The following is a 26,060-nucleotide window of genomic DNA, read 5'->3' as shown; positions in this document are numbered from 1 at the left end:
GGGGCTTGCCCTGCTCCTGCACTCCAGCCAGGGAGCAGGGTTAGGGCTGTGCATGCATGCTGCAGCTCCAAGAAGCAGCAGCATGTCCCCCCTCTGGCTCCTACAGGTAGTGGCAGCCACGGGGCTCAGCATGTTGGCGCCACCCGTGCAGCTCCCATTGGCCGGGAACTGCGGCCTATGGATGCTGCAGGGGCAGCACCTGTGGATCGGGCAGTGCGCAGAGCTGCCTGGCTGCGCCTCCATGTAGGAGCTGGATAGGGGGACCTGCTGCTTCCGGGAGCTGCTTGAGGTAAGGGCTGCCAGAGCCTGCACCCCTGAGCCCCTCCTGTGCCCCAACCCTCTGCCCTATCCCTGATTCCCCCTCCCACCCTCCAAACTGCTCGATTCCCAGCCCAGAGTACCCTCCTGCACCCCAAACCCCTATCCTGCCCCCGGCCTGCACCACCAGCTGGAGGCCTGAGCCCCCTCCCATACCCTGAACTCCTCATCTCTGGCCCCACCCCAGAGCCTGCACCCCCTTCTGTGCCAACCCCAATTTTGTGAGCATTTATGGTCCGTCATACAATTTCCATACCCAGATGAGGCCCTCAGGCCAAAAAGTTTGCTCACCCCTGGTTTAGGCTCTCTACCTGCAAGCAGTAGTTTTCTAATCACTTGTGTTGTGTAGATATTTTCCAGCTCTCGTAAATTTCATGTAACATAGTGTGACTGTTCGTACAATAACTTTAAACTCTAGTTTTCCCAGGAGAATCTGCTTCAGTCCTGATCTAAAATGTAACATGGTAATAGTATCATGGGAACTTGCTATTCTGGCCACTTGTTAACCTGTCTTCATATCAGTAAACATGAGTATTTTACTTGTGATAGGAAACTAAAATTTACAAGACTGTAATAATGCCTGCAAACATAACTGACTTCCATGTGCTCTAGTAATGTTAGCTGTAGGAAAAACTTGGCATTTAAAACAAACTGGAAACCACTTAAAATTCATATTGTAAAACAAACGTTGGCCATACTAGATGGTGCTGGCTAATCCGTAAAATTGCTTTCAAAGTGGGGAGGTCCTCCAGTGACATTCAAACACACCACCTAGCCTGCTTATTAATCTTTGGTTGTCGTCCACTTACCCCTTCTCTTCTCTCTCTCCCCCCCCCCCCCAAAAAAAATCCTCATCCTTTTTTTGGAATCCTAACTTTCCAATACCTTTTTGGCAGGCATTCCATCTGAGAAGACGTACATTATCCCTCTATGGGCCTAGTCTTAATTCTTGTACCTACAATTCATTGTTTTTATTCAGGAGTCATGGATAGATGAGGAATACAGGATTTATTTGGATTAATTTTGATTTAGGAATCTTGCTTGGGGAAATCAGTTACATCTAATTTGCTTTGAAAAGACACCTTTTTCAAGCAAGGCCCATTGTTTGTTTAAATCAAGCTGGTAAAGCACATAAAGGTGGAAAAGAAGCTTGCCTTTCCCTGAGCCTCAAGTTGAATGAGCTATTATCAAAACTAGGAACCAGTTATTCAAAAACAAAATCTGGATCTTGCCCCAGTCTCTCAGATTTCAAAAGCTGTTACTATGTTGGATCATTTTTCAGCTAAATATTTGAGGCTGTAGGATATCAAGTTCTCAACAGGTCCTTTGCCATAAAGTTACCCATTCACTGGGGAGTCACAAATTTATATACTACTCATGACCTAACCTGTTTCTCTATATTTCTCCAGTTGATGTTCTGAGGCCTTATTACTTCAGTTCTCAGTAAATTAGATTGAACAAAAGTATGATGTGGCTATCTGCATAGCTCATATTTTGCTAGTCAGTTACTGGATTTGTCCATCTGCTGTTTTAACTCAGGCTTCTCAACATCTCCTATTTCCAACTACAATAAGTATCCAAAGCAGAACTGTAATTAGAGATACTCTTAAAATTTAAAGTTCTGTACAGTAGAGACAGCAGGCAAGGCTGATACAGAGAGGTTGCAAGATGGCGCAACCTGGTGGAGGAACATGCAAAACAAAAAGCATCCTGGATTTTGATATTACCATACTAAGGTACCAAAGTGCTGACTTTCATAGTCTGTTTTTAAGTTTTTATCCTTGTAAGGTTAAATAGGATTTTATAAGAGGCAGGAGCACAACAGCATGTTCTTGCAAAATAAGCCAGGTCTCTTGAAGCCATCTAAGAAATGCATTGCAGAGGATGCATACATTTGCCATGTTGTAACAAATGACTTGGAAATTTAGTTTCAGGTTTTTTTAATCTAAAGATTGAGAAATCAGCCCAGTGTACTTGGGGTGGGGAAGAGGCAATACCACAATAGAAAGACAATGTTGACAAAACAGGATGACTGATAGATTTGGCCAATACTTCTACATGAAGTGTTCTTCTTCGAGTGATTGCTCCTATGCATTCCATTGTAGGTGTGCGCGCCGCGCGTGCACGGCTCTCCGGAACATTTTTACCCTAGCAACTCCGGCGGGCCGGCTGGCGCCCCCTGGAGTGGCGCCGCTATGGCGCCCATTATATACCCCAGCCGGCCCGTCCGCTCCTCAGTTCCTTCTTCCCGCCCGTGACGGCAGTTGGAACAGTGGAGTGCTCCCTTACCTCCACAACCCTAGTGTTTTCTCCATAGTTCTAGTGTAGATAGTGTTAGTAATTAGTTAAGTTCTTGTTATAGTTGTGTATATATATAGTGTATAGAGTTAGTAGTTAGGGAATTAGAGGGCTTACCCCTCTTCTTCCGCCCCGGTGCGGGCGTATGCCCGGAGCACCGGGATTCAAGCCCTGCGCGGCTTGCCAGCGGCCCATGCCAGTCAGCGACCCGCACGACTCCTGCCTCCGCTGCCTCGGAGAGTCGCATAGACCAGATAAGTGCCTGATTTGTGTGGCCTTTAAGCCTCGTACGAGGAAAGAGCGGGACTCCCGGCTAAAACAGTTACTGATGGAGTCTGCGCTCCAACCTCCGGCGCCGGCTCCATCGGCGCCGAAGCCTACCTCGACGAGCAGCGCACCGGCAGCTCCGAGCCGCTCCGGTACCGAGCCGGCACCGAAGACCCGGCGCCGCTCCCTCTCCCCGGGGAGGTAGCACAAGGTGCCGAAGACGGCCACTGCAAAACAGCAGCGGAAGCCGTTAGCCCATCCGCCTCCGACGAAAACGGTGCAGGCTGAGGCAGTGCACGCAAAGTGCACCGGGCCGTTGACTCCGGCGCCGCAAGGCCCGTCGAGTCCGGCACCGCCCAGCTCCCCGGTGCCCACCGAGGAGGAGCTGAGGATCCCGTCGACGCCTGAGGCGTTCGCGACGGCAAGGGAGCTAATCGACCTGACGTCGGCTCCGTCCTATCAGCCGCCGGCACCAACGGTGCGGACACTTAAGTCCCTCGGCAAGCCTGCGATGATTCGTCCTCCATCCCCGGGCGACCGCGGCGACCGCGGATCCAGGGTCCGGACTCGATCCCGGTCCCTCTCGCGGAGACGGTCACCGCCGCACCGCTCCCCATCCCGCCGGCGATCAACATCGCGACGCCTCTCAGCGTCTCGGCACTGGTCGCAGTCCCGGCACCGCTCTCCATCGCGGGGCCGGTCGTACTCCCGGCGGCGCTCCAGGTCCCGGTCGAGAAGTCACTGGCACCGCAGCAGGTCCGCGTCCAGGCACCGCGGACATGATCGGGGCTCCCGCAGCCGTTCAAGGCACCGCAGATCGAGATCAAGATCCGTTTCCCGGCGCCGCCGGTCGAGGTCCCGGCGCCGCCGGTCGAGGTCCCGGCGCCGCCGGTCGAGCTCCCGGCGCCGCCGGTCGAGCTCCCGGCGCCGCGCGGAGCGGAGGTCCCGCTCGCCACTTGCCTCCCGAGACAGCCGGCACCGACCTCCGGCACCGGAGGCTCGTCTCACACCGGCGCTCGATGCCCGCCCAGGCGCCGCCACTGCTCCACCCTGGCCTTCAAGGGAACCCTCCGTGGCCTCCCCTCAGGGCAGTGCGGTGGACTTTAGAGCCGGGTCACTTCCACCGGACCATGGACCCCAGTATTGGGGGCATTGGGTACCCTGGGCACAGTATGAGCAGGGACCTCCCCCGCCACCCAGGCAGCCGGGCTCGGCACGGTCGGTGCCAGTGGCCACCATCAGTAGACCCCCCCCGTCTCCGCCGACGCCCACGGCCCGCCTTTAGGGCAGGACTCACTGCCACCAGATCGCCAGGCGGTGGAACAACAACAGGAAGAGGTGCTGCCGGGCCACTCCTCGTCCTCCTCTCCCGATGAGGCGGTGGCAGGGGCGTCGCCATCAGAGCCCCCTCCTATTGACCTCAGGGCGCACCAGGACCTTCTCCGAAGGGTGGCAAAAGCCATTAATTTGCCCATCGAGGAGGTTCAAGAGGTCAATGACCCTATTACGGATGTTGTGGGAGACGAGGCCCCCGTCAGAATGGCGCTCCCGTTTATCCGCACCATCCAGAAGAACAATGCCACCATCTGGCAGTCACCTTCCTCCGTCACCCCCACGGCGCGCGGCGTGGAAAGAAAATATTCCGTCCCGCCTAAGGGGTACGAATACCTGTACATACACCCCACCCCGGACTCTCTCGTGGTCCAGTCAGTCAATGACCGCGAGCGTCACGGACAACCTGCCGCTGCGCCGAAATCCAAGGAGGCCCGGCGCATGGACTTATTAGGGCGTAAGATTTATTCAGCAGGAGGTCTCCAACTCCGCATCGCAAACCAGATGGCCCTATTGTCCAGATATGCGTTTAATATCTTGGGGTGCCTCGCAAAATTCAAGGAGCTGACCCCTCAGGACTCCCGCCCCGAATTCTCGGCGCTGCTGGAAGAGGGCAAGTTAACCTCCAGAACCCTGATTAAAGCGGCCGTGGACGCAGCGGGCTGATTTCTCAATCTTTAGATTAAAAAAACCTGAAACTAAATTTCCAAGTCACTTGTTACAACCCATTTGAGACTAAAAACTATTCATGTGAACAAATAAAATACTAATTGTGTCTTCTTCCTTAAACATATTTTAAATGGAGATGAGGTTTACATAAGGAAACTATTTATTATCCGCCTATGCCAAAGTATATTTAGCTGTGAACCAGTCTTCCAGCAGGTGTTAACAGAATTTTCAGTTGGTGTTTCCAGATCTGTGCATTCCCTGCTACCATTATGACTTTTTGGCTATGTCTATACTACAGGATAGGTGCATGGTTTCCCACCCCCGCCCCCTTAGCTTGCGTACAGATATTTGTGCTAGTTCTTATTAAGCTAGCATGGGTGTAAATACCAGAGTAGCTGCAGTAGCACAGATGGCCCAGCTAGGCTATTCCTCTGCTGCCGCTAAGTACAAACTTGCCTGAAACGGAGTATATGCTCCCATGGCTAAGCTGTGCCTCTGCTGCTGTTACCCATGGCACTGTAGCTATGCTGGTATACTTGTGCTGGCTCAACGAGAGCTAGCACAAATATGTGTGCACTTCAAGGGAGAAGTGTTGGCAGCTCTAAAGAGGGTTTACAACACTCCACAGAGTGAACTCGAATTGGTCTGGAATTGGTAGAACACAAATGGCTACTCAGCAGCAAGAACTTAAATGTCTGTAATAATATTGACATCCATAACCTATGCTTCGCTGTCAGAAAACTATTTAACCTACAGAAATCAGATTTATAGGAGAGTCTCTTATAATACTTGTCTTCATTATTTTTTCTATTGTACCCTCTAGCAACTCAATTGCTTGCTTGGTTTTAGTGCCTATAATAATCCTTGATGATCAAAATTGCCAGCTAAATGAATGCATAAACCGAATATGGCCACTACATCAAAAAGTTGGAGAAGTTGTGATGGTCAACAGTTCAACCCAGACCAGTAAGGAGTTTTGTCACAACCTCTCCTGTAACCCTGGGTGCTTCTGTGTTGTGCATTTTTGGTTCAGAACTCTGACATCAGCATGCTCGCAGCACAATAACCTCACCCTGGCTTCTACCAGACTGGTTATTCCTTGCAGGGTTGATACTAACACCCTTCCAATCCTGAGTTCTCCCCAAAAACATCTTTCTCTGCAGTGCTGAGTCCTTCTGACTGTAGCACCCAAAGAACATTATCAAGTTTGCTGCTTTAAAGAGAGAGCACACAGCAGCTCAAACCACCTACTTCCATCAAACAACTGAGTTGGCTTATGGTAAAAGTTAAAACAAGTTCCTTAACAAAAGGATGTACGCTTTTAAGTGATACCAAGTATAAGGAAAGAGGATAAGTGGTTATAAACAAAAGTAAAAATACACTAAACAAATGAGTTTGTTCCTTTTTTCCTTGCCATAGTCATTCTTCCAGCATGGCTAGTCAGCTCATTCTTTAGCCAGGGCTCAACACACTGAGCTCAAAGACTTTTTAGTTTCCTTCCTTCTTTCCTTAGATGATGGATAAAATACGTTCTCTCCCATCTCTTTAGTCATCAAACCTTTGAAATTTATTCTTCTGCAGTGTATTCCCAGGTGAAGTTCCTTTCCTTGCTCAGTGTAGGTACATGCTGTCTGGATGTTTGCTTCCTCTTTAGGTGTCTCCCTGTTCAGCAATTCTTTGAAATGCACTGTCCAGCACATTTCTTGTTGGTTTTTTTTGTTATTAGTAGGTGTCCTTGTTTGTTCCTGAGTGTGCATTGGTGTCTGCCATTTACCACTGATAAGCTGCATCATTTTGTGGATGGTTCCTTGTTCACCACAAGCAGCAGCATCCTCTGCTTGTGTTGTTAGATTATCAACATAATGCCATTTGTCCGCTCTCACAAGACATTTGACCTCCCGGTGTGCCTTGCTATACAGCTCATGGTATTTGTCCTGCCAGTGGTGAAAGCCAAAGGGAAGCCACTGGCATGAAGACTGAAGTGCTCAACACCAAGACCAAAAAACCATTTTTTTTTTGAATATATGAAACAGGGGAGCTAGCTCAGGTAACAGCAGATATGAGACACTACAGCTTACACATCCTGGGTGTCAGCGAGAGCAGATGGATGGGATCAGGAAGATTAATAGCAGCCTTGGGAGAAACTTTGCTGTTTTCTGCTTGGGCTGATGGACAACACCATGAGGGTGTTGCTATCCTTCTTGAAGAAGGGAGTGGAGCATTCCTTGCTTGAATGGAAATTCAGCAGCAGCAGACTTATTAGAGCCAGACTGAAAGGGAAACATATCACCCTGATTCAGTTATATGCTCTGACAAATAACAGTGATGAAGAAGTAAAGGACAGATTCTACCTTACACTACAGGCGGAGTTAGAGTACCATGCCATGACCTAACTATCGCCATAGGAGACCTGAATGCCAGGGTTGATAAGGACAATGCAATGGGAAGACATGGGTGTGGCACCATGAATGAAAATGGAAAAAGGCTTGTTGATTTCTGGAATATGAATGACCTAGTCATTGGCAGAACCCTATTTCAACATTGTGAAATTCACAAGCTGACATGGTGTTCTCCAAATGGCAGAGATGATAGCCAGATTGACCATATTACGATCAATGGCAAATGGCAACACACACTGACAGATGTGAAAGTGAGAAGAGGTGGAGATGTTGGCAGTGACCATCACCTTGTGACAGCCTCCATCAAGCTACAACTGAAGTGTGGGTCCACCAAACAAGGGACATAATGTTATGACATTGACAAGATTAAGTCCCTTGAAATATAGAAAGCCTTCATTCTGCAGTTAAAGAACAGATTTCAAGCACTTGCAGACCTTGGTGAAGAGGAGGGGAATGCAGATGAGGAGATCAAGAAGTGGGACAAAGTAACAGCAATTTATAAACAGAGCAGTACAGGCAGAAGAGAAGGAAGGTGTGGATTTGGGATGACCAGACAGCAAGTGTGAAAAGTCAGGACAGGGTGGGGGGTAATAGGAGCCTATATAAGAGACCCCAAAATTGGGACTGTCCCTATAAAATTAGGACATCTGGTCACCCTAAGTGGATTACACCCAGCACATGGAATGCCATAGAAACCAGACGAGCCCTGAAGAAAAATTGTAGAGACACAATGCCAGAAACATAATGTACAACCTGTAAATTCTTAAAGTACGCACTTACCTTTGTCACGTTGATCAAACTCTCATGAGAATGTAGAGTTGTATATGTTTGACTAAAAGGCTGTGTCTGCATAGCCCAGCAGTTAGGATTACAGGGTTGTAAATTGAAGCATAGGCTAGTGTGCTACACTGTAACTCTCCTGTGTGGATGCTGCTGCTGTGAACTAAAGTCCTCCTTAAACAGGAATCCATTAATGCAAAGTAGGAGCCTTTTAGTTATGGACCTGACCTAGAGGTACAAAGGAAGTGTTACAGCACAGTATTCTAATGCATACTGCAGTTTACACCGTCTGTAGTCTGATTACTGTGGGGCTATGTAGATAAGCCCTAAACTGTTTCAAAACTATAGAAAGCAGTTAAACTCTTTTAAAATTTGCTGCTCTTGAAAGGTGCTAGAGAGGACTGGAGTTCTGTGTCTACAGAAGAGAGCATGATGGCATAAGTTCTGCAACACAGTCCTGTAAATATCTACCTCTTGACCACCTCTAGGGTTAAGAAGCTTCCTAAAAGCACATTCATCGTCTCTTTACTCATTTGGCAATAAAATTGCCCAGATTGGTAGCTTGTGGCCATTACTCTAGTAGGAATTAGGCTATGTACAGGATGTTCTTAAAATTCATGTGTCTCTGCAGAACTTAAACTGATAGTAATATATTCCTATGTAACTGGCTTAGTTGAACATCTTGACAATGCAGTTCTCTGGAGTTTCAACTGCAAAATTCCACTGATCTAAAAAAACTGCTTATATTTGGGCCCTTTGAAGAGGCTTGTACTCTTCAGAAAGTGTCAGCCTGAACCAAGTCTTCATGAAACTTTTTTTTTTTTTTTTTTTTTTGGTGGGGTAGAGGGTAGCTGGAGTTACTTGTTAACTCAGCTCTTCCAATATGCAACACACTTTCTTCCAGCACCGTAGTCTTGACCTAGACTGGCATGTTGATCAACAAAGATTCTATAACCTGAATCTAGTTCAGTTTTGTTCTGGCTCACATCAACTCCAGCAAGTTTTTTCCAGAGCGGTATTAGACCTGGGGTGTGAATAATTTATTTTAGTAAGTGAGCACTCCTGTCTCAAAGCTAGCTGACCCATGAAATAGGAAGATGCCCTCTTCAGAGAACTAGTTTTTTGATTTGGGTACCTAAAACAAGCAGCTATCACTAAGAGAGCAAATGCTTTTTGCCTGCCTCTCTTGGGGAAGTGGGAACAAGGTATCTTAACGTGGGTTAAATGGCATTGGTTTTTAACTGGTCTGTCTCTAATGACTATTTTACTAAATGTTTTCAAATCCAACTTTGAAACCAGTTCTGTGTGAAGAGAGAAGACTTGTGCTAGCAATGGTTGAATGTGCCTGCCTTGTAAGGCACTCTGGAAGCCTATATATATTTTTTTCACTCCCTAAAAGGAAAGAGGGTTACGTTTGTTTAGCTTCCCCCTTTGGTAGAGATGGTATTTTCTTTGCAGTATAAGACCTGTATCTGAAATGAAATATTTTTGCTCATGTAAAGCCTGAATGTTCTTCACTTTTATTTTTGCTTCCTTTCACCAATTTCTCTAAACTCTGTTGGGGGATGCTGTATTAGATATAACAATGATACTTTAATTCCTGCAGCTGTTGAATATCCTCAGCTATGAGTTAATTGTTAAGACAAAGTATTTCCTTATCGCTATAGAGGGTAGAGAGATAAGAGTTCTATGCATTTCTGCAATGCAAACAATATAAAGAGATGAGATTACAATTTTTCTTACCTGCCTTTTTCTCTTAAAATATCAGCACATCACATGTTAACACAAGTGGTTGTAAAACCACCTTCTCCATATCTGATTTGACTGCCTCCTGAAATGTCCAAGACTAACTGTGCTCTTACTTTCTTAAACAAAAGCTTGTCTGTATACACAATGTGCTAATTTTGTCTATTGGGCAATTTCAACTTCTTACAGAAAATATATGGTGTTCAGCTTCTATGTGAAATTTAATTAGGCTTATCACTTTTTTTTAAAAGCTAGCAAGACTTGTTTAATGTCTACACTACTTTTCTAATTCTAAATGATTGTCATTCACCAAGTGAAACAAAACACCTACTGGAATGGCTTAACTGTCTTTTTTTTTGTGTGTGTGTTCTTGTTTCTACTTTTGCTTTTGAGTAGTAATCTTGCTTGTGTTGTTGCTTTCAGCTTCCTGCCCAAGTACTCGAATGGCTGGCTTCCACAATGTCAAATCAACTGCATTATTGAATGAATAATGGCAATTTAAGATACACAAGTGTCACAAGAACATGTTAGAGTACCTTGGCCAATTAACAGTTACCTTGAAGAGACATAATCTCAGGCTCCAGATTTACTTAGATGTTGGAGTGCACATACCAGGAGGAAGTGTGCTGCTTATTCTATCTGAGCTGAGGGGGAGAGGTCTAAACTCTTACCCCACTAATTAATATACAGTTTAAAAGCTGTAGTTTTTCCTAAAACATGCATATTTTTTCACTTCTGTTGTGCCTTCCTTTCAAATGGCTTAAGGTTTTACAAACCCCACTACTATAAGCCTCCCCTACTTTACAACTAAGTAAATTACTGATGGTTTTTTTCTAACTAGTGGGAACTTAAGTGCATCATTCTTGAGTACCCCCAAAATGTATTTCAGAAACAAGTGAAGACCTAATCCCGACTAATGCAGAGAATATCTAAAATTGTCTAGTATGGGAAAAGTGTGGGTCATAGAGGAAAGAATGAGTAAGCATAAGGATAATAATCATGCAACTAAGACAAACACTGATAGTTCTGTATAACTAGTTCCACATTTATTAACCTCACCAACATTGAAGGTAGAGTAAAGAATGAAATTTGGTCTATTATAAGTCAGTAGCTGATCCAAGGTAGAACCCTAAACTCTCTTTACTCAACATGTGTTACCAGTATGGAGTGAACAAATTTTTGGTGTTTAAGCAACATTTATTACTCTTAAAGTGCTGTAGTAAGTGTGAGATTATTAGTACCTTCTGTCTCACTTAAAAGGGTGCCTAAAACTCTAGCCCAAGCATCTAGTGGGATGAAAAAACTGCCATCCTAGTGATTCTGTAATTAAATTAACTCAAAGCAGTGAGACCTTGTAGTTGTGTAGGGTGAGATGGTCACAAATGCTTGCTCAGAAGCAAATGCTTAAGTTAAAAACCAAGAGAGACTCCAGCTATAAGAGCATGCTGCAAGACGGTCTTCTCGTTTAGTGTGCACAGACAAATGACCCAGTCACTTACCTGCCTCTGAAAGACGAGGGGTGAGGCTGTGTAAAGTGAAAATAAGTAACTTTTTGGGCAGGGGAGGAGATAATGAAGAAGGCAAGCAAAGTAACCAACAAGCAAAGTCTCACTGGGAAATAAGCTAGTACTCAAAAGTTGAGACAGTTATTGTTGCTGGAGTTTGGCTGCGTGTCCATCTAAACATTAGAATTTCCTTTTCCTTTAGCAGACACTGTCTGCATCGCTACCATTAAACTGTGTTGGCTACCCAAGCTTCCCTTGGGTATGATTAGTACATAAATAAAACTTTCCATGGTGAAGTGACATTCCATATGGCTGACATCACCATTGACCTGTTTAAACTGGGGGATATTGGTCAGATTCTGGTCCATGACACTGCTCATGTGCCACACAACTGGCTGTAAGCTACCTGCTGAGGAGTCTCCTTTTGACTTGACATTACTTTGCATCTTGACAGTTTTGGAGTTCAACAGACAAGTAAGGGACTCTCTCACTCACTGCCCTGTAATCCTGGTTATCTCTGTGCTGTGCAGCCTTGGTTCAGAGCCTTGACACCAGCAACATGCTCACAGCAAAATAGCCTCACCCATCTTCCACCAGCCTTGGTTATTCCTTGCTTGGTGACCGCAACAGCTTCCCAGTCCTAAATTTCCCCAAAACCATCTGCCCTGTAGCGTCCAGCCCTCCTTGCTGAAAACTTACAGAAGTTAAGTTTGCTGTTTTCTTAGACAGGACCCACTAGTTTATTATCTTAACTGGGGGTTAACAAACACTATTTTAATCAAAGCACTGAATTGTTTTATGGTAAAATGAGTTTATTTAAAATAAAGGATGGGTTTAAGGGATACCAAGTGTAAGTAGTAATAGTTTTACTTTTGTTTGCTTTTAACCCTATTTCTAAGATTAAAACCTAATTTAACAAACTAGAGTCTTTTGTTCAAAGATATTACATGCCACCTTTTGGGTGTCGTCATGACAAGTGTGCCAGCTGGTAGGGGGGTGCTCTTAATGGGTCACCTTCATCTTCCCCTTTCCGAGCCTCAGTAGAAGGGCTGAGGAAGAATAGCTGGAGCATGCTGCAGTCTGGCAATCCCTAGCTAGTAGATGGTCTCTTGAAAGATATTGCTAACTGGCACATGGTAAGGTAAAGGTAAGTGGTGGTAACTACTTCGTAAGTCTTAAAACAGAAGGCCCACTTACAGTAGAAAAACACTTAAAAAAATCAGCTGTTTCCTTTGTACTTGTTTACAGGAAAACCAGTCAAATTTTGAAATATTTCAGTAATATACTTGTGTTCTTTGAAACTAGTATGATTAACATTCTGTAGGTCAGCAATAAACTTTTTTTAATTTCAAGATTTGGATCCTGAATTATACTTTATGCCTTGAACATATAACACTATCTAGGTTGTTTGTCCCTCTTCTCCCCCCCCCATCCCCCCCCCCAAAATTGGAATAAGTATCAGATGTTTCTGATTGTCTTTTGTCAGCTGGAAAATGTCCCTTGTTTTAGTCCAGGGAAAACTACATTCTGTGAGCGTATATCACTTCCAGGTAAAGCCTGTCCCTTTTGACTTCATCAGTAGGACCTGCAAACTACTGATAAACTTCGCTATTCTGACTTGACACCAGTTTAGCTAGCCTAGAGACTTCATGTTCTCAATCTTTTTTTTATTTTTTTATTTTTCTCTTCCATCTACTGCTAGATTGGCAGTTTTCTTGTTCTGTAGTCATTTAGCATTCAGTTTCTGCTTTGATACTATTCCAGCACTAGCTTGGAAAAGGATGGATTTGATGATTGAAATCACTAATCAGGAAGACTTGATTTAATCATGGATTTCTATGTAAAAGTACATTCTTGTTGGTTGTTATAACCTTAATACATATTCTTCACAACTCAGACGTAGGTTTCGTATTTGGAAGGTACACGTTGTTTTTAAAGTGGTTTAATTTTCTAAAACTTTCCAGATTAGTTTTACAGCTATATGAGCAAATGAATGATTGTTTGGTTATTTCATTTACCAAAGGTAATCTAATCAGATATTCATGAAGTCATCAGGAGGTTAACCTGTTGAATTGGAGATAAATCCTCCAAATATTAAATGATGATGAACTTTCTTGCCATGCTGTATTAGGAGGAGAACCTCACCAGACAGACATTTAAATTGTTTTATTTAACTAAAACATTATGTATTTTGGATTTGTTTTTTTCTTCAACAGCTAACATTTTAACAAAACAAGCATTCGAATTTAGTTAAACATTCAAGTTTTTTTAAATCAAGGTGGTTTTTTGTTAAAATTGTTAACTAAAGTAGTTAAATGAAATATTTAAAAAAAATTAAATTGACTGTCAGCCAGGTCAACATGATAAACTTAAAATATTGGCTTCTGCAGTTAACTCAGTCGTCTTCACCTTCATTTTCCTGTTTGTTCATAATGTGGGGAAAAAATGCAGGAAAGCTTGTTTTTCTTCTCAGGTCCCAAATGCTTTCTCAATTTGGAATGAATTAGTCCAAACAAAGAAAATATTCTTTCTACACTGGAAGAAGCTACTGCTGATAAGTGAGATGATCACTTCAACAGTCTCTGAATCCAAGTGCTTAAGTGACTTCATTACTTCACTGGTGTGACTTTCTTTAAAACATCAGCAAACATACCATTCTTGAATGGTTCACCCTTAGCTCTGAAGTTTATTATAGTTGGCATTATTGAGGGATGATTGCTGGATGTCCATGTCATAGACAACTCCTCTTCTTCAGCAGTTAAGGTTTGACCTTGGTACCGAGTATTGAGAATATTTGCAAGAAAATGAGCTGGAGATAGTGCTTGTCCCATTTGTCTTTTTTTTTTATAATGCTTGTAATTTAACTCTCTCATTGCATATTTCTCTTTAAGATCTCACTTGGTTCCTTCCAAACTTCAACAGCATCAGCAATAAAACAGCTGTTTCCCTGCATTTTGTTCAAGGCTACAGAACTAGGCTTCAGGGTAGTCTGCAGGTGTTCAACGTTTCTCTTAAGCCCAATGTTGAGACTTTGGCTGTGACAGTGCCATCTATTTTTTTCACTATTTTGTTCAGACTGTCATCAGATTAGGACAGTTCTTGATATAGTGCTCAAAACAGTCCACTATTGAGTTCCTTCGCATGTCTTGTGGCAGAGTTAGTTTGGTTCCTCCCACTTTTTTTCAGAGCAGCTGCTGCAAAGTGGCTGTTACAGAAGTATTTTGCAATTTCAACATTAGCCTTTATTTCTGAAACACTGAAGTCTTTGGCTAGGAGGTGCATCAAATGAGCAGTGCAACCGTATGTTGTTAGCTTGGGACTCTCTTCACACTCTCTCTCCTAAATAATTTCTTCTCATCTTGCATATATTTTCAGCACTGTCTATGACCAAGCTGCATACTAGACATTTGAAATTTTTTTTGCAGTTTGCGATAGCTTTTACTGCTGCTACTTGTAAGTATTCTGCTGTGTGCATTTCCTGATGTATCAATTGTTTCTGTAAGGAAGACGTTCCCTTCTTCTGTTGTCATACAAGCACATACAACAGGATCATTGTGGACATTGCTCCACCCATCAAGACTCAGGTTAACCATTTTACCCTCTAGACCAGGGGTCTCAAACATGCGGCCCGCGGAGCTCTTCCCTGCGGCCCGCGGAGCTCCCCAGGGGAGCTCCGCAGGGGCCCCCAAGAGAAAAGCGGAGGCTCCCGCCTCCGCCCCTCTCCTGGAGCCTCGGCGCATAGAGCGCCGAGTCTCCGGCTGAGCCCCTGAGCCCCGCCCCGATCCGCGTGGGGAGGGGGCGGGGCTGGGAGCTCTGGGCTGAGCGCTGCGCTCGGCGTGGAGCTCCCAGCCCCGCCCCCTCACCACGCGGCTCTGAGCGGGACCGCCGGAGACGCGCTCGGGTAAGGGGGGGGGGGGGGAAGCGGGACCCGCCGGGGCCGGGCTGGGGGGGGGAAGGGAAGCGCTCAGGGCTGGGGCAGAGGATTAGGGTGCGGGGGGATGAGGGCTCTGGCTGGGGCAGAGGATTAGGGTGCGGGGGGATGAGGGGTTCATGATGTGGGGGCGCTCCGGGCTGGGGCAGAGGCTGCGGGCGCGGGGGGATGAGGGCTCTGGCTGGGGCTGAGGATTAGGGTGCAGGGTCCTATTGCCTGCCCTCCGCCAGTACTGGCAAGGCAGGCTTCCCTTACCCTGAGCCTCTCCAACCCCAAACCCTCAGCCCCAGCCAGAGCCCTCATTCCCCCCGCACCCTAATCCTCAGCCCCAGCCCTGAGCACCCCCACATCATGAACCCCTCATCCCCCTGCACCCTAATCCTCAGCCCCAGCCAGAGCCCTCATCCCCCCACACCCTAATCCTCTGCCCCAGCCCTGAGCGCCCCCACATCATGAACCCCTCATCCCCCCGCACCCTAATCCTCTGCCCCAGCCCTGAGCGCCCCCACATCATGAACCCCTCATCCACAGCCCTCACCCCACACTCCAAACCTCTTCCCTAGCCCTGAGCCCCCTCGCATCATGAACCCCTCATCCACAGCCCTCACCCCACAGCCCAACCCTCTTCCCTAGCCCTGAGCCCCCTCGCATCATGAACCCCTCATCCACAGCCCTCACCCCACACTCCAAACCTCTTCCCTAGTCCTGAGCCCCCTCGCATCATGAACCCCTCATCCACAGCCCTCACCCCACAGCCCAACCCTCTTCCCTAGCCCTGAGCCCCCTCGCATCATGAACCCCTCATCCACAGCCCTCACCCCACAGCCCAACCCTCTTCCCTAGCCCTGAGCCCCCTCCTGCATCATGTACCTCGCTCTCAGCCCCACAGCCCTCCTATCCCCAAACTCCGTCCCAAAGCCTGCACCCCCACCCCCTGCCGCAGCCTGGAGCCTGCATCGAGCACAGAGCCTGCATCCAGACCCCCCCCCCACCCAAACTCCCTCCCAGAGCCTTAGGCAGTAAATCTAAGTGCGTGTTTTGTCTTTTGAGTGAGGTGCATTACTGAGTGTATATATTTATTAAAACTGCGCGCGCTTAGGGGAGGAGGTGGAAGAGACAGGGCACTCTAGACCTTTTGCACACTGCTAAATTTCTTTCATAGACTTTGTCCTGCAATTTGCCTGCGACATCTGCTGTGTTGTGTTGTGTGGACTGTATCCTGGTCTTAATGACTGAACCATGTTAATGAAGTGTGGGTTCTCAGTCATATGGAAAGGAGTTTGTTGCATAAACAAACCGGGCAATTTTTCATCAATTACCTTTTTTTGTAATCTAGTGGTTCATATTTTTGATTTTCTGGATTATGGAGGTTTTTTCTTTTTGCTACAGAGATACTATGGCTATGTGACTGAAACACTATCATTGGTAGAGAACTCTGAAACTATAGAAAATGGTGATCTTGAAGGTGAATAGTCTTAGTATCCTGTATGTTGAGGGTGGATTCTCCTAAATAGAATAAGTCAGTGCAGTTATTTAATTACCATACTACTCATTTAGTATTACTCATTGCATTCACTGACACTCAGGCAGATTTCACCTTTAAAGTAATACTATTTCAGCTATTTATATTTTATCACAACTGCATCTAAAATGAGTAACGTGTGCGCGCGTGCTCAAACATGAAAATTCAAAAATAGTCCAGAAGGAAGACAGGCAGTCCTTAAGAAAGAAGTATGAAATAAAAAAGCTTACCAAGCTGAAGGTCCTGCATGTTCAGACACATTGCTTTCATCACCATCTTCAACACAGCTTCCTTCTGAGAAGAAATACTTCTCATGATGTTGTTTCATTTGGGCACCAGGCCTTGCATTTCTTTATTGCACTGTCTGCATTTCGCATCCAGGCCTGTCTTACCCACAGGTAGAGGAACTTCATTAAAATATTCCCAAACTGGGTCTCTCTTCTGGCCTGCTGCCATTATAGGTTTTTCCCTTCTAGTGAGAGAATGGTATGGTAGATCTCAAATCAATGAAGGCTACACTGAGACCTCAAGACTTCTGGAATATGCTGCTCAAATAGTTTCTTTTGTTTCTACTGCCTGTTCCTCCCGTCTCACATTAATCTCCAGACTAGGTCTCCTTGTTCAGATCTATTCTGCCCCCAACAATCTTCTATTCATTGAATTTTTTTGAAACTTCTCACTTTTAGAGAGAGGTAAGGGATTGACTGTGTACACAAATTTGCAGAGGGACAATAGGGTTGAGGTCTATTATTTCTCACCCCTCTATAGTCTTTATTTTAAAACCTTTTTGCTGTTAAGCATGTTATCTCTGGAGACACAAATCCACAGTTTGAGAACTGCAAAGCTAAGCATCTGGTGGTATCTTCTACACTGAGCACTGAGTCCCACTGCGTAGATAGATTATTTAGGGTAATCTTTCTATCCCCCTGGAATCCCATGAGATTGGGCCCCTAAGCCATGAACTATTGGAGCTCATTTACAAAACTTTTCTTAAACACTACATGAATATATTGTCTTCTACTATAGAATTAAAATGTATAATCCCTATTCCATTATGAGATTATAGCTCAAAATATCTTAATTAAAACTCTTTAGATAAAATGCTTTTTTGGGGGGGAGAACCTATCCCCTAAATCTGATTTAAATAAAAATGCTTTTGATTTTTTTTTAAATCATTGATTTTTATCTACCCTGGCTCTGAAGTTTTTCCTCCTTTTAATGACTTCTCAAATTGAGCAAACGGTTCTGAAGGATTCTTTTAATAATATACAGAGACTTTCAAAAGCTGAATCGATGCTGGAAAAAGTTAGCCAGTTTCCACGCCCCAGCTTGAAGCCACTTCAGCAGGAGTAGATACTCTGACCGTGCGTGGGGGTCGGGGTATGTTTTTTTTGTTTGTTTTTGTTTTGGGTTTTTTTGTCTATGAAACAGAGAACTAAGATGCTGCTGTGGGAAAACTAAACTTTACAAACTACTCATGAGGGTGGAGGTATAGAGACCCCATTCAGTTGTTAAAAGTCCTTACCAAAACCAGTTCTGAATCCAAAGAAATAAAACTGAGGGGATAGTAAGGTACTGGACAATTAGTAAATTATGACTACAAACTGAGTTACTTCATAAAGGCCATATTTCATTCTTTGTGTAACCTCCTCTCAATGCCTGTGGGTGTTCTGTTGGGGACCCAGGGCAGTATGTTGTCCTGGCCCACTGACAATAATTAAAAATGGAATTAGACCCTCTACTCTGAATAATCTAGAAGGAAATAAAATCTGCTTTCCACCTCCCTTTCCTATGCAGTGGAGCAGCCGTGAGCCTCCCACACACATTGCTAGAAAGGGAAATAAACATGCTTGTCAGTCTAGATTTGAAAAATTACCCCAACTCATGATGTCTAACTTTATTACTATGTGCTATAGTGAAGGTGGTCACCTAAGCACCAGCCTGGAAGGACAATACCACATTTCTGTGTTGCTGGGAATTTCCCTGGCTTTACTTGTTCCTGCATCTAAGGGTTATATTGCCAAAGGCTCTCTGAGATGTATTGCAGAGACGTTTTATGGGATCAGAATTTTATTATTTGTGGTTCTGTTTCATGTCTCTCTAATTGTTCAGTGTACAAAATTTGAGGGCTGAGAGCGCTCCGGGATTATGGCCACTTGCTGGGACTGGTTTCACATCTGTGGGGTGGGATAGTCTAGGGTAAGCATGGTGGCTGCTATGGGGAGTGTGATGGTAAGCAAGCGCTTGATTTGGAGTGGAATTCCCCTCCAGCTCTTCTCCAGCAGCGCCGCTAACGTGACAGTAAGCATCTGAAATAGATACGTTCCAAATAAGCCAATAAAGTTTATCCAACACACAATCTGCTAGTTAGGGGCCTCTGAAGCCTTAGGGTTTGCCCTAGTTACAATCAGTGGTGGCCAGAAAGCAATGCAGTTGTACCAGAGCAAACCCCTAGAGCAGAAAGCCAAAGCCACTCTAAGCCATGGTTTGCTCAGAATAGGTGTAGATAAGTGATAAAAATACCAAAATCCTGTCTATATTCTAGCCCTACCATTGTGTTCATCCATGGGGACTGAACGGTCCTAATTCGTAGTGCAGACTGGACTCAAAAGTCTGGATATATGACATTGGAGAGTGGATTATCACTCTATCCCATAGGGATTCAGCATAGGAAACATGGCATGGAACTTCAGTTTCCCCATATGTAAACAGGGCATTATAACAGTGGCTTTACGAACATTTCCTAAGCATCACTTTAGGATCTGCTGACAAAGGCAGCTCTATCAGGGCAAAGGGTTATTTTTATCACACATCTACTGAGGCTACAACCAACTAACTGAAGAAACTTCAGGATAGAGGTGACCCTATTAAGAAATCTGGTTTTATTAAACAAAACCAATGGTAGTTTTTAAACATCCCGTCACCTCCTGGGTCAGAGATACTAATCCACAGAAGTTAATTTGTTTTGGATCAATATTTTCCTTTTCAGTCGTCTTATTATTATTACAGGATGATCAAATTTGATTTTCTTTCTTGCCAGAAAGCTTAGTGCTTAGTCTAATAAATGCGGTATAAACCCGTAGTGGGTATTAAGAGGCAAGGCTAGTATTTTGCTTCTAGAGGGAGATGAACATTAGAAGAGAAAAGTGGAACTGAAAACTGAAATAATTAATTAGCTCGCAAGCTGCCACTTTGATCCTTGTGTGTGCTCTGCTGTGCTTGAATTGTGACTAGTGGGGTGGAGAGTAAGGGGCGGGGGATAGGGAAGGGAATTTTAGACTAAATTCCACCTGAGAGTAATCATATATCATGACAAACTGTATAAACTTGTTGGAAACCAACCTGTAACCCTGCTTGGGATCAACAGGAGAAAACACCAGAGATCAAAGGCAGAGCTGGACACTGAGTTGGGTAAGGGATGTCAATGTGAGCTTGGAATGTCAGGGCATGCTTAGTAACATTAATTCCCTTGGCAGGTCTGGATCCTGCTGGGCCTTCCCAGTTCAGGAAGCACTTAAACATTTGTATACGTGCTTTTCAGAATTTGTATACGTGCTTTATCATATACAAGTGATAATGCAACTATGTACTCAAAATAGTACTGCTTTGGGCAGTCTGGGAAAGATTAGCCCAGGTGATCTATTTTATACATTTTCCTGTGTTTTCTTTGCCTTTGGTTAAGGCAAGGCTGTAGTCACATGAAGTATGAGCTTGTTTGTACCATGTAATACAACAGAATAATTATTATTAGAAGGGACTGATCTGAGAGAAGTTCTGTCTGTATTTTTATGAAGTTATGCAGATAAGGCCTCTACCCTCAACATCAAAAATACATATTTTTCAATGTTACCTGCTCAGCCAGAGACATAAGTCTAAACCACACATGATACAACTGTAATTATCTTCTTACTGTAGGTGAGTTTAATGACAATACATGTAAACTGCATGTATAACAGCAATGAGTCTTAGTAGAAGGTATGAATAGATCATGTGAATAAGAAAGTATAAGCATGGGATCCTGCCTATAATTATGAGCTACTGAACGTCTCATGCAACACCCTTTGCGCTATATTTACTCACAAAAATAGTCTCAGTAATTTGCAGATAGTTTGAAACATTTCTACTCCCCCTCAGAATATGTGTCTGGTGTGTTCAATAAGAACAGCCCTACTGGGTCAGACTCAAGGTCCATCTAGCCCAGTATCCAGCAGTGGCCAGTGCTAGGTGCCCCAGAGGCAATGAACAGAATAGGGAATCATCAAGTGATCCATTCCCTGTTGCCCATTCCCAGCTTCTGGCAAACAGAGGCTAGGGACACCATCCCTGCCCATCCTGGCTAATAGCCATTGATGGACCTATCCGTGAACTTATCTAGTTCTTTTTTGAACCCTTTTATAGTCTTGGCCTTCACAACATGCTCTGGCAAAGAGTTCCACAGACTGACTCTGCGTTGTGTGAAAAAAATTTCCTTTGTTTTAAACCTACTGCCTATTAATTTCATTTGGTGACCCCTAGTTCTTGTGTTATAAGAAGGAGTCAATAACACTTCCTTATTTACTTTTTCACACCAGTCATGATTTTATAGACCTCAATCATATCCCCCTTTAGTCATTAAGTCCCAGTGTTATTAATTGCTCCTCATATGGAAGTCGTTCCACACCCCTAATAATTTTTGTTGCCTTTTTCTGAACCGGTTCCAATTCCAATATATCTTTGAGATGGGGCGACCACATCTGCATGCAGTATTGTAGATGTGGGTGTACCATGGATTTATAGAGGCAATATGATATTTTCTGTCTTCTTATTTATCCCTTTCTTAATGATTCCCAACATTCTGTTTGCTTTTTTGACTGCAGCTGCTCATTGAGCGGATTTTTTCAGAGAACTGTCCACAATGACTCCACTATCTCTTTCTTGAGTGATAACAGCTAATTTAGACCCCCCTCATTTTATATTTATAGTTGGGATTATGTTTTCCAATGTGCATTACTTTGCATTTATCAACACTGATACTCTGTTGCTATTCTCATCGCCACCCCAGTTCCATGTATTGGGGTACCTGAAGTCTTCCCTGCAGTATTTGTATCTCCTTGTTGCACGGGTACCCTTACAGCTACGTGGCTGGAGCAGGTGCAGGACCATCATGTTAGGAACAAGATGTCCCATGCTATCTATGCCCATCTATTGTTGGCAGAGGATGCTGCATGATTCCCTATGAGTGATTGATAATTTGCATCTTTCAGGTGCTGGCTCAAAGAGGTCCGTGTTAGTGGCAGATTCTCACTTGTTTGGTGGTTCTTAGCAAACAACTTGCAGTGCACATTAGCCAGAGCTGCTTGCTTCTTGCCACACAGTAAAATAGACACCTCTGAGCCCTAGGCTGCTGACTCTGAAAAAGCTGTAGTTCAAATGTTGATAGTCATACTGAGCAAGGACTTCTTGATTCAGCCAGGGCTTGGTTCTTTATTAACTCTCTGGTTTGGTCAGGTCTGTCCATACCATGAATTAAAAGTAATGGTCCTAATTTATAAAGCCGTCAACAGGCAGAGACGAGGCTACCTCCTAGATTATCAGATCATCTTTGATGTGTGACCGTGTCTGAGAGTTTCTGCTCCTTGCCTTCAAAACTGCTCATATTGTAGCTAATGGGAGCAGGCTTAAAAATGACAACCTGCAGTTAGGTTACAGATACACCACAGCTGATATTTCATTCTGGTTTGTGGAATGGGAAGAAATCACTTTTCCTTTCCCAAAGCTGGGGGGTGGGGGAATGAGCAGTGTTCACCCATTTTGTGCATATCACTAGCCTTTCCTGGATATGACCAACACCCAGCTCTAAAACCCAATAATCCCAGCAGTATTAGATGTTCCTGTTGGTTTTACAAAGTGTGGTGTGGCTGGGAGTATGCCATGGAATGAACGCCCACAGGCACAGAGACACACAGGCTGCCAGTAGTATTTCTCTTTAGAGCACTTTGAAAGTTTGTTTTATAGTTCATAGACAGAGTCAGATTGGCTTGGAAATTTGTATGCTAGGAGAAGGCCTTGGGTACCATTGGGGGTGCCAGTTTGGGATCATGATCAAAGGGCTCCTGAGCCCAGCAATGATCTGTGTTAATGTCTAAGTGCTCTAAAGTGCCAATGCAGAATCAGATTGGCTTGAGACCTGGAATGCCAGGTGAAGACCTAGAATAGTGTCTGAGGTACAATTTTGGGGTTATATGGTGAATCAAGCATTCCTTTTACCCTGATGTGAGTTGTTCTTCATCTCCTATTAAAGCTGTTTGACTTTAAATAAATAATAATTGGGCCACAAGGAGCATCATTCTACAGTGCAAGTAAAGAAGCTTGCTGTGCACAGTCCTTCCCAGGGCCGCCCAGAGGATTCAGAGGGCCTGGGGCAAAGCAATTTCAGGGTCCCCTTCCATTTAAAAAAAAAAAGTTGCAATACTATAGAATATTATATTCTCGTGGGGTCCCCTGCAGGGCCCGGGGCAAATTGCCCCACTCCTCTCCCCCCTTCCCCCTTGCGGCTCTGGGAAAAATAAACATTTAAAAACTTTCCGCATCTCAGCACAAACCCAATTTTGAGAAACCTTGTAAAAGTGACTTGAAAAGAAGTTATCACTGGTTCTCAGCATCAGCTAGTGCTAAAAGGCACTAAAGCTCATTAAAAGGGTTGGACAAATATTTTCCATCAAAACTTCTTTTGGATTGAAAACTAGGGGTTTTTAAAAAGCAGAAAAAATCATGGACAATGTGTGCTTTCCTTCAAAATTTGTTGTGGTTTTTTTAAATTGAAAAGCTGAAATTAGTCTGCAAAAACCTGAACATGGTTTGGGATTTCAGAAGTGTGTGGCCAAATATTTGCTGCTTGCTGTGTTTGATTGTTTAAAGAAACAGTAAAAAAAAATCCAAAACTTTTGAACCACCTCAGCTTGTGACCAAATGCCTGAGCCCATCCAGTCAGAGATTTTTCCAGGGTTCTGATACTGTGCTGGCTTCCTTGACTCATATGTCTCCATAACTTTGGGTTCATTTACGTTAGAACATAAGAATGACCATACTGGGTCAGACCAAAGGTCCATCTAGCCCAGTATCCTGGCTACTGACAGTGGCCAATGCCAAGTGCCCCAGAGGGAGCGAACCTAACAGATAATGATCAAGTGATCTCTCTCCTGCCATCCATCTCCACTCTCTGACAAACAAAGGCTAGGGCCACCATTCCTTACCTATCCTGGCTCATAGCCATTAATGGACTTAACCTCCATGAATTTATCTGTTTCCTAGAGACTGGCTCCATGGGGTCCCTCACAAACTGGAGACGGTTACTGTGGGTTTGTCTTTAGTATAGCTTATGTACATACTCCATGAACTGAGCATTTGAGCTTGTTCCAGAATCTGGGATGAGCCTATGTTGTGAAAACTGAAATGCTCAAAATAGCACATTCATGTGAATGGACACAAGGTGCGAAAATTAAATTAACCCAGGGGGTCTCAAATTGGGGGTTGGGACCCCTCAGGGGGTCATAAGGTTATTACTGGGGGTCATGAGCTGTCAGCCTCCACCTCAAACCCTGCTTTGCCTCCATCATTTATAATAGTGTTAAATATATTAAAAAGTGTTTATAATTTATAAGGAGGGGGATCACACTCAGAGGTTTGCTATGTGAAAGGGGTCACCAGTACAAAAGTTTGAGAACCACTGAATTAACCCCTCCGAAGCCTTGGGGAATGCAGGGTTGGGGGGGGGGGTCTCCCTTGGTAGGGTTGGGAAGGAGGTAGGTGGTGTAGGATATTGCTCTTCTCATGTGATCCCTCCCCCATGGCTCTCTTGGCTCTATCACTGTTGATCTAAAGTGGCTAATTTTAAATGAAGCTGCCCTCCCGTGACACAAATCTCCCTATGGCAATGAAATTAAATGTAGACTATAATTTGGCATTTGAGAAGTGAAAAGGATGGTAGCCCTAAGGGAAAAGATAACAGCTTGGCTCTTTGTGTTAAATAGCTGTCTGCAAGCCTCAAACTGCTGAATGAGCTTTAGGGTAGGGAAGGCTGTGCCTCCCCAAACAGCCTAGGCCTGCCCCGGCCCCCTATCTGACCCCCACCCACTTCCTGCCCCCCGACTGCCCCCCCTCAGAATCCCCGACCCCTCCTGCTCCTTGTCCCCTGACCGCCCCCCAGTCCTGACAGACCCCTGGAATGCCCACAATCCAACCGCTCGTTCTCTGTCCCCTGACCGCTCCCCTGACTGTCTCTGGGACTCCCTGCCCCTTATCCAACCCCCCCCCCTGGCCCCAGCCCCCTTACCATGATGCTTACCCCCACCTCCCCGTCTCCCGGAGCCTCCCTGGACAGCGCTGTATCACTACAGGCCAATACTATTATTTGTGGAGAAAGAGAAAACAAAGCTTCTTACTAGCAATATAGAGTATACTGCGCTTAAATCCTCTAAACTTCATTTAACTCTTTATTGATAACTTCCAAGATGTAGTCTGGTGCATACAAATATAGTTGAAGGCAGTAACTAACCCAGTCTCAAAGCAATTATTTATGTTTGTGATCATTTTTTATTGATAGAAAATATGACAAGGCATTTTTATGAAACACAGCATTCCTTGTGCTGGCTACAGTGGCTTTTTTAATCTGTTTTAAATTAGTGACTTGGTGCTGTTCAGCTAAGAAAACAACATAATGTTTTTCGGTACGCTACCTAGCACTATTCCTTTTGGAGTCAAATTCTTTTTTTTCCCCCTTGCCCCTTGAAGTGCTCATGCTCAGTGTGTATTGACACTGAACAGCTTCTTCATGTACTCTAAAGATACTAACTGCTTTCAAGTATGTAAAGAAGTCCTGGATTTGAATGTAAACACTGATTTAATAAACTTTAATTTCCTGTCATGGAACAATGTGTCTCATTTTGTGTTTTCTCTTTCTGACCCCTCTCAGGTCAATAGAACATACTGCTGTGGAACCTACAGAGCAGGTCCGATGCGGCAGATAAGTCTTGTTGGAGCAGTAGATGAAGAAGTTGGTGACTACTTCCCAGAATTTCTTGATATGTTGGAGGAATCTCCATTTCTGAGAGTGAGCATTATACTGTTTAAATTATTATCAAGCATAAATGTCTTAACACTTCTAATTTACAACTTCAGGTTGCTAAATAATGAGAGAATTTAGGTACAGCTTCTCCCTTCAAATGGTGATGAACTTTCAAACTACCTTACTGAGGATGCTGATAAAAGTCTACCCTCTGTTCAAAGAAGTAGATACTGAAAGGAGATTGCTGTAG

The 26,060-nt window shown here is 44.5% G+C and overlaps 1 protein-coding gene across 2 annotated transcripts in view; it reads left to right on the top strand.

Moving 5' to 3' along the window:
* Window positions 1-26,060, top strand: part of RSBN1 (round spermatid basic protein 1) — a 50,741-nt gene that overhangs the window by 14,218 nt on the left and 10,463 nt on the right. For both annotated transcript variants that reach the window (XM_045013212.1, XM_045013213.1), the window contains exon 3: window positions 25,718-25,855. In XM_045013212.1, the coding sequence (XP_044869147.1) occupies window positions 25,718-25,855 (138 nt within the window). The remainder of the gene's footprint in view (window positions 1-25,717; window positions 25,856-26,060) is intronic.

Source organism: Mauremys mutica, chromosome 4 (genome assembly GCF_020497125.1).
Source record: "Mauremys mutica isolate MM-2020 ecotype Southern chromosome 4, ASM2049712v1, whole genome shotgun sequence".
NCBI classification, from domain to species: domain Eukaryota; kingdom Metazoa; phylum Chordata; order Testudines; family Geoemydidae; genus Mauremys; species Mauremys mutica.
This window is presented reverse-complemented; position numbering and strand designations above follow the sequence as displayed.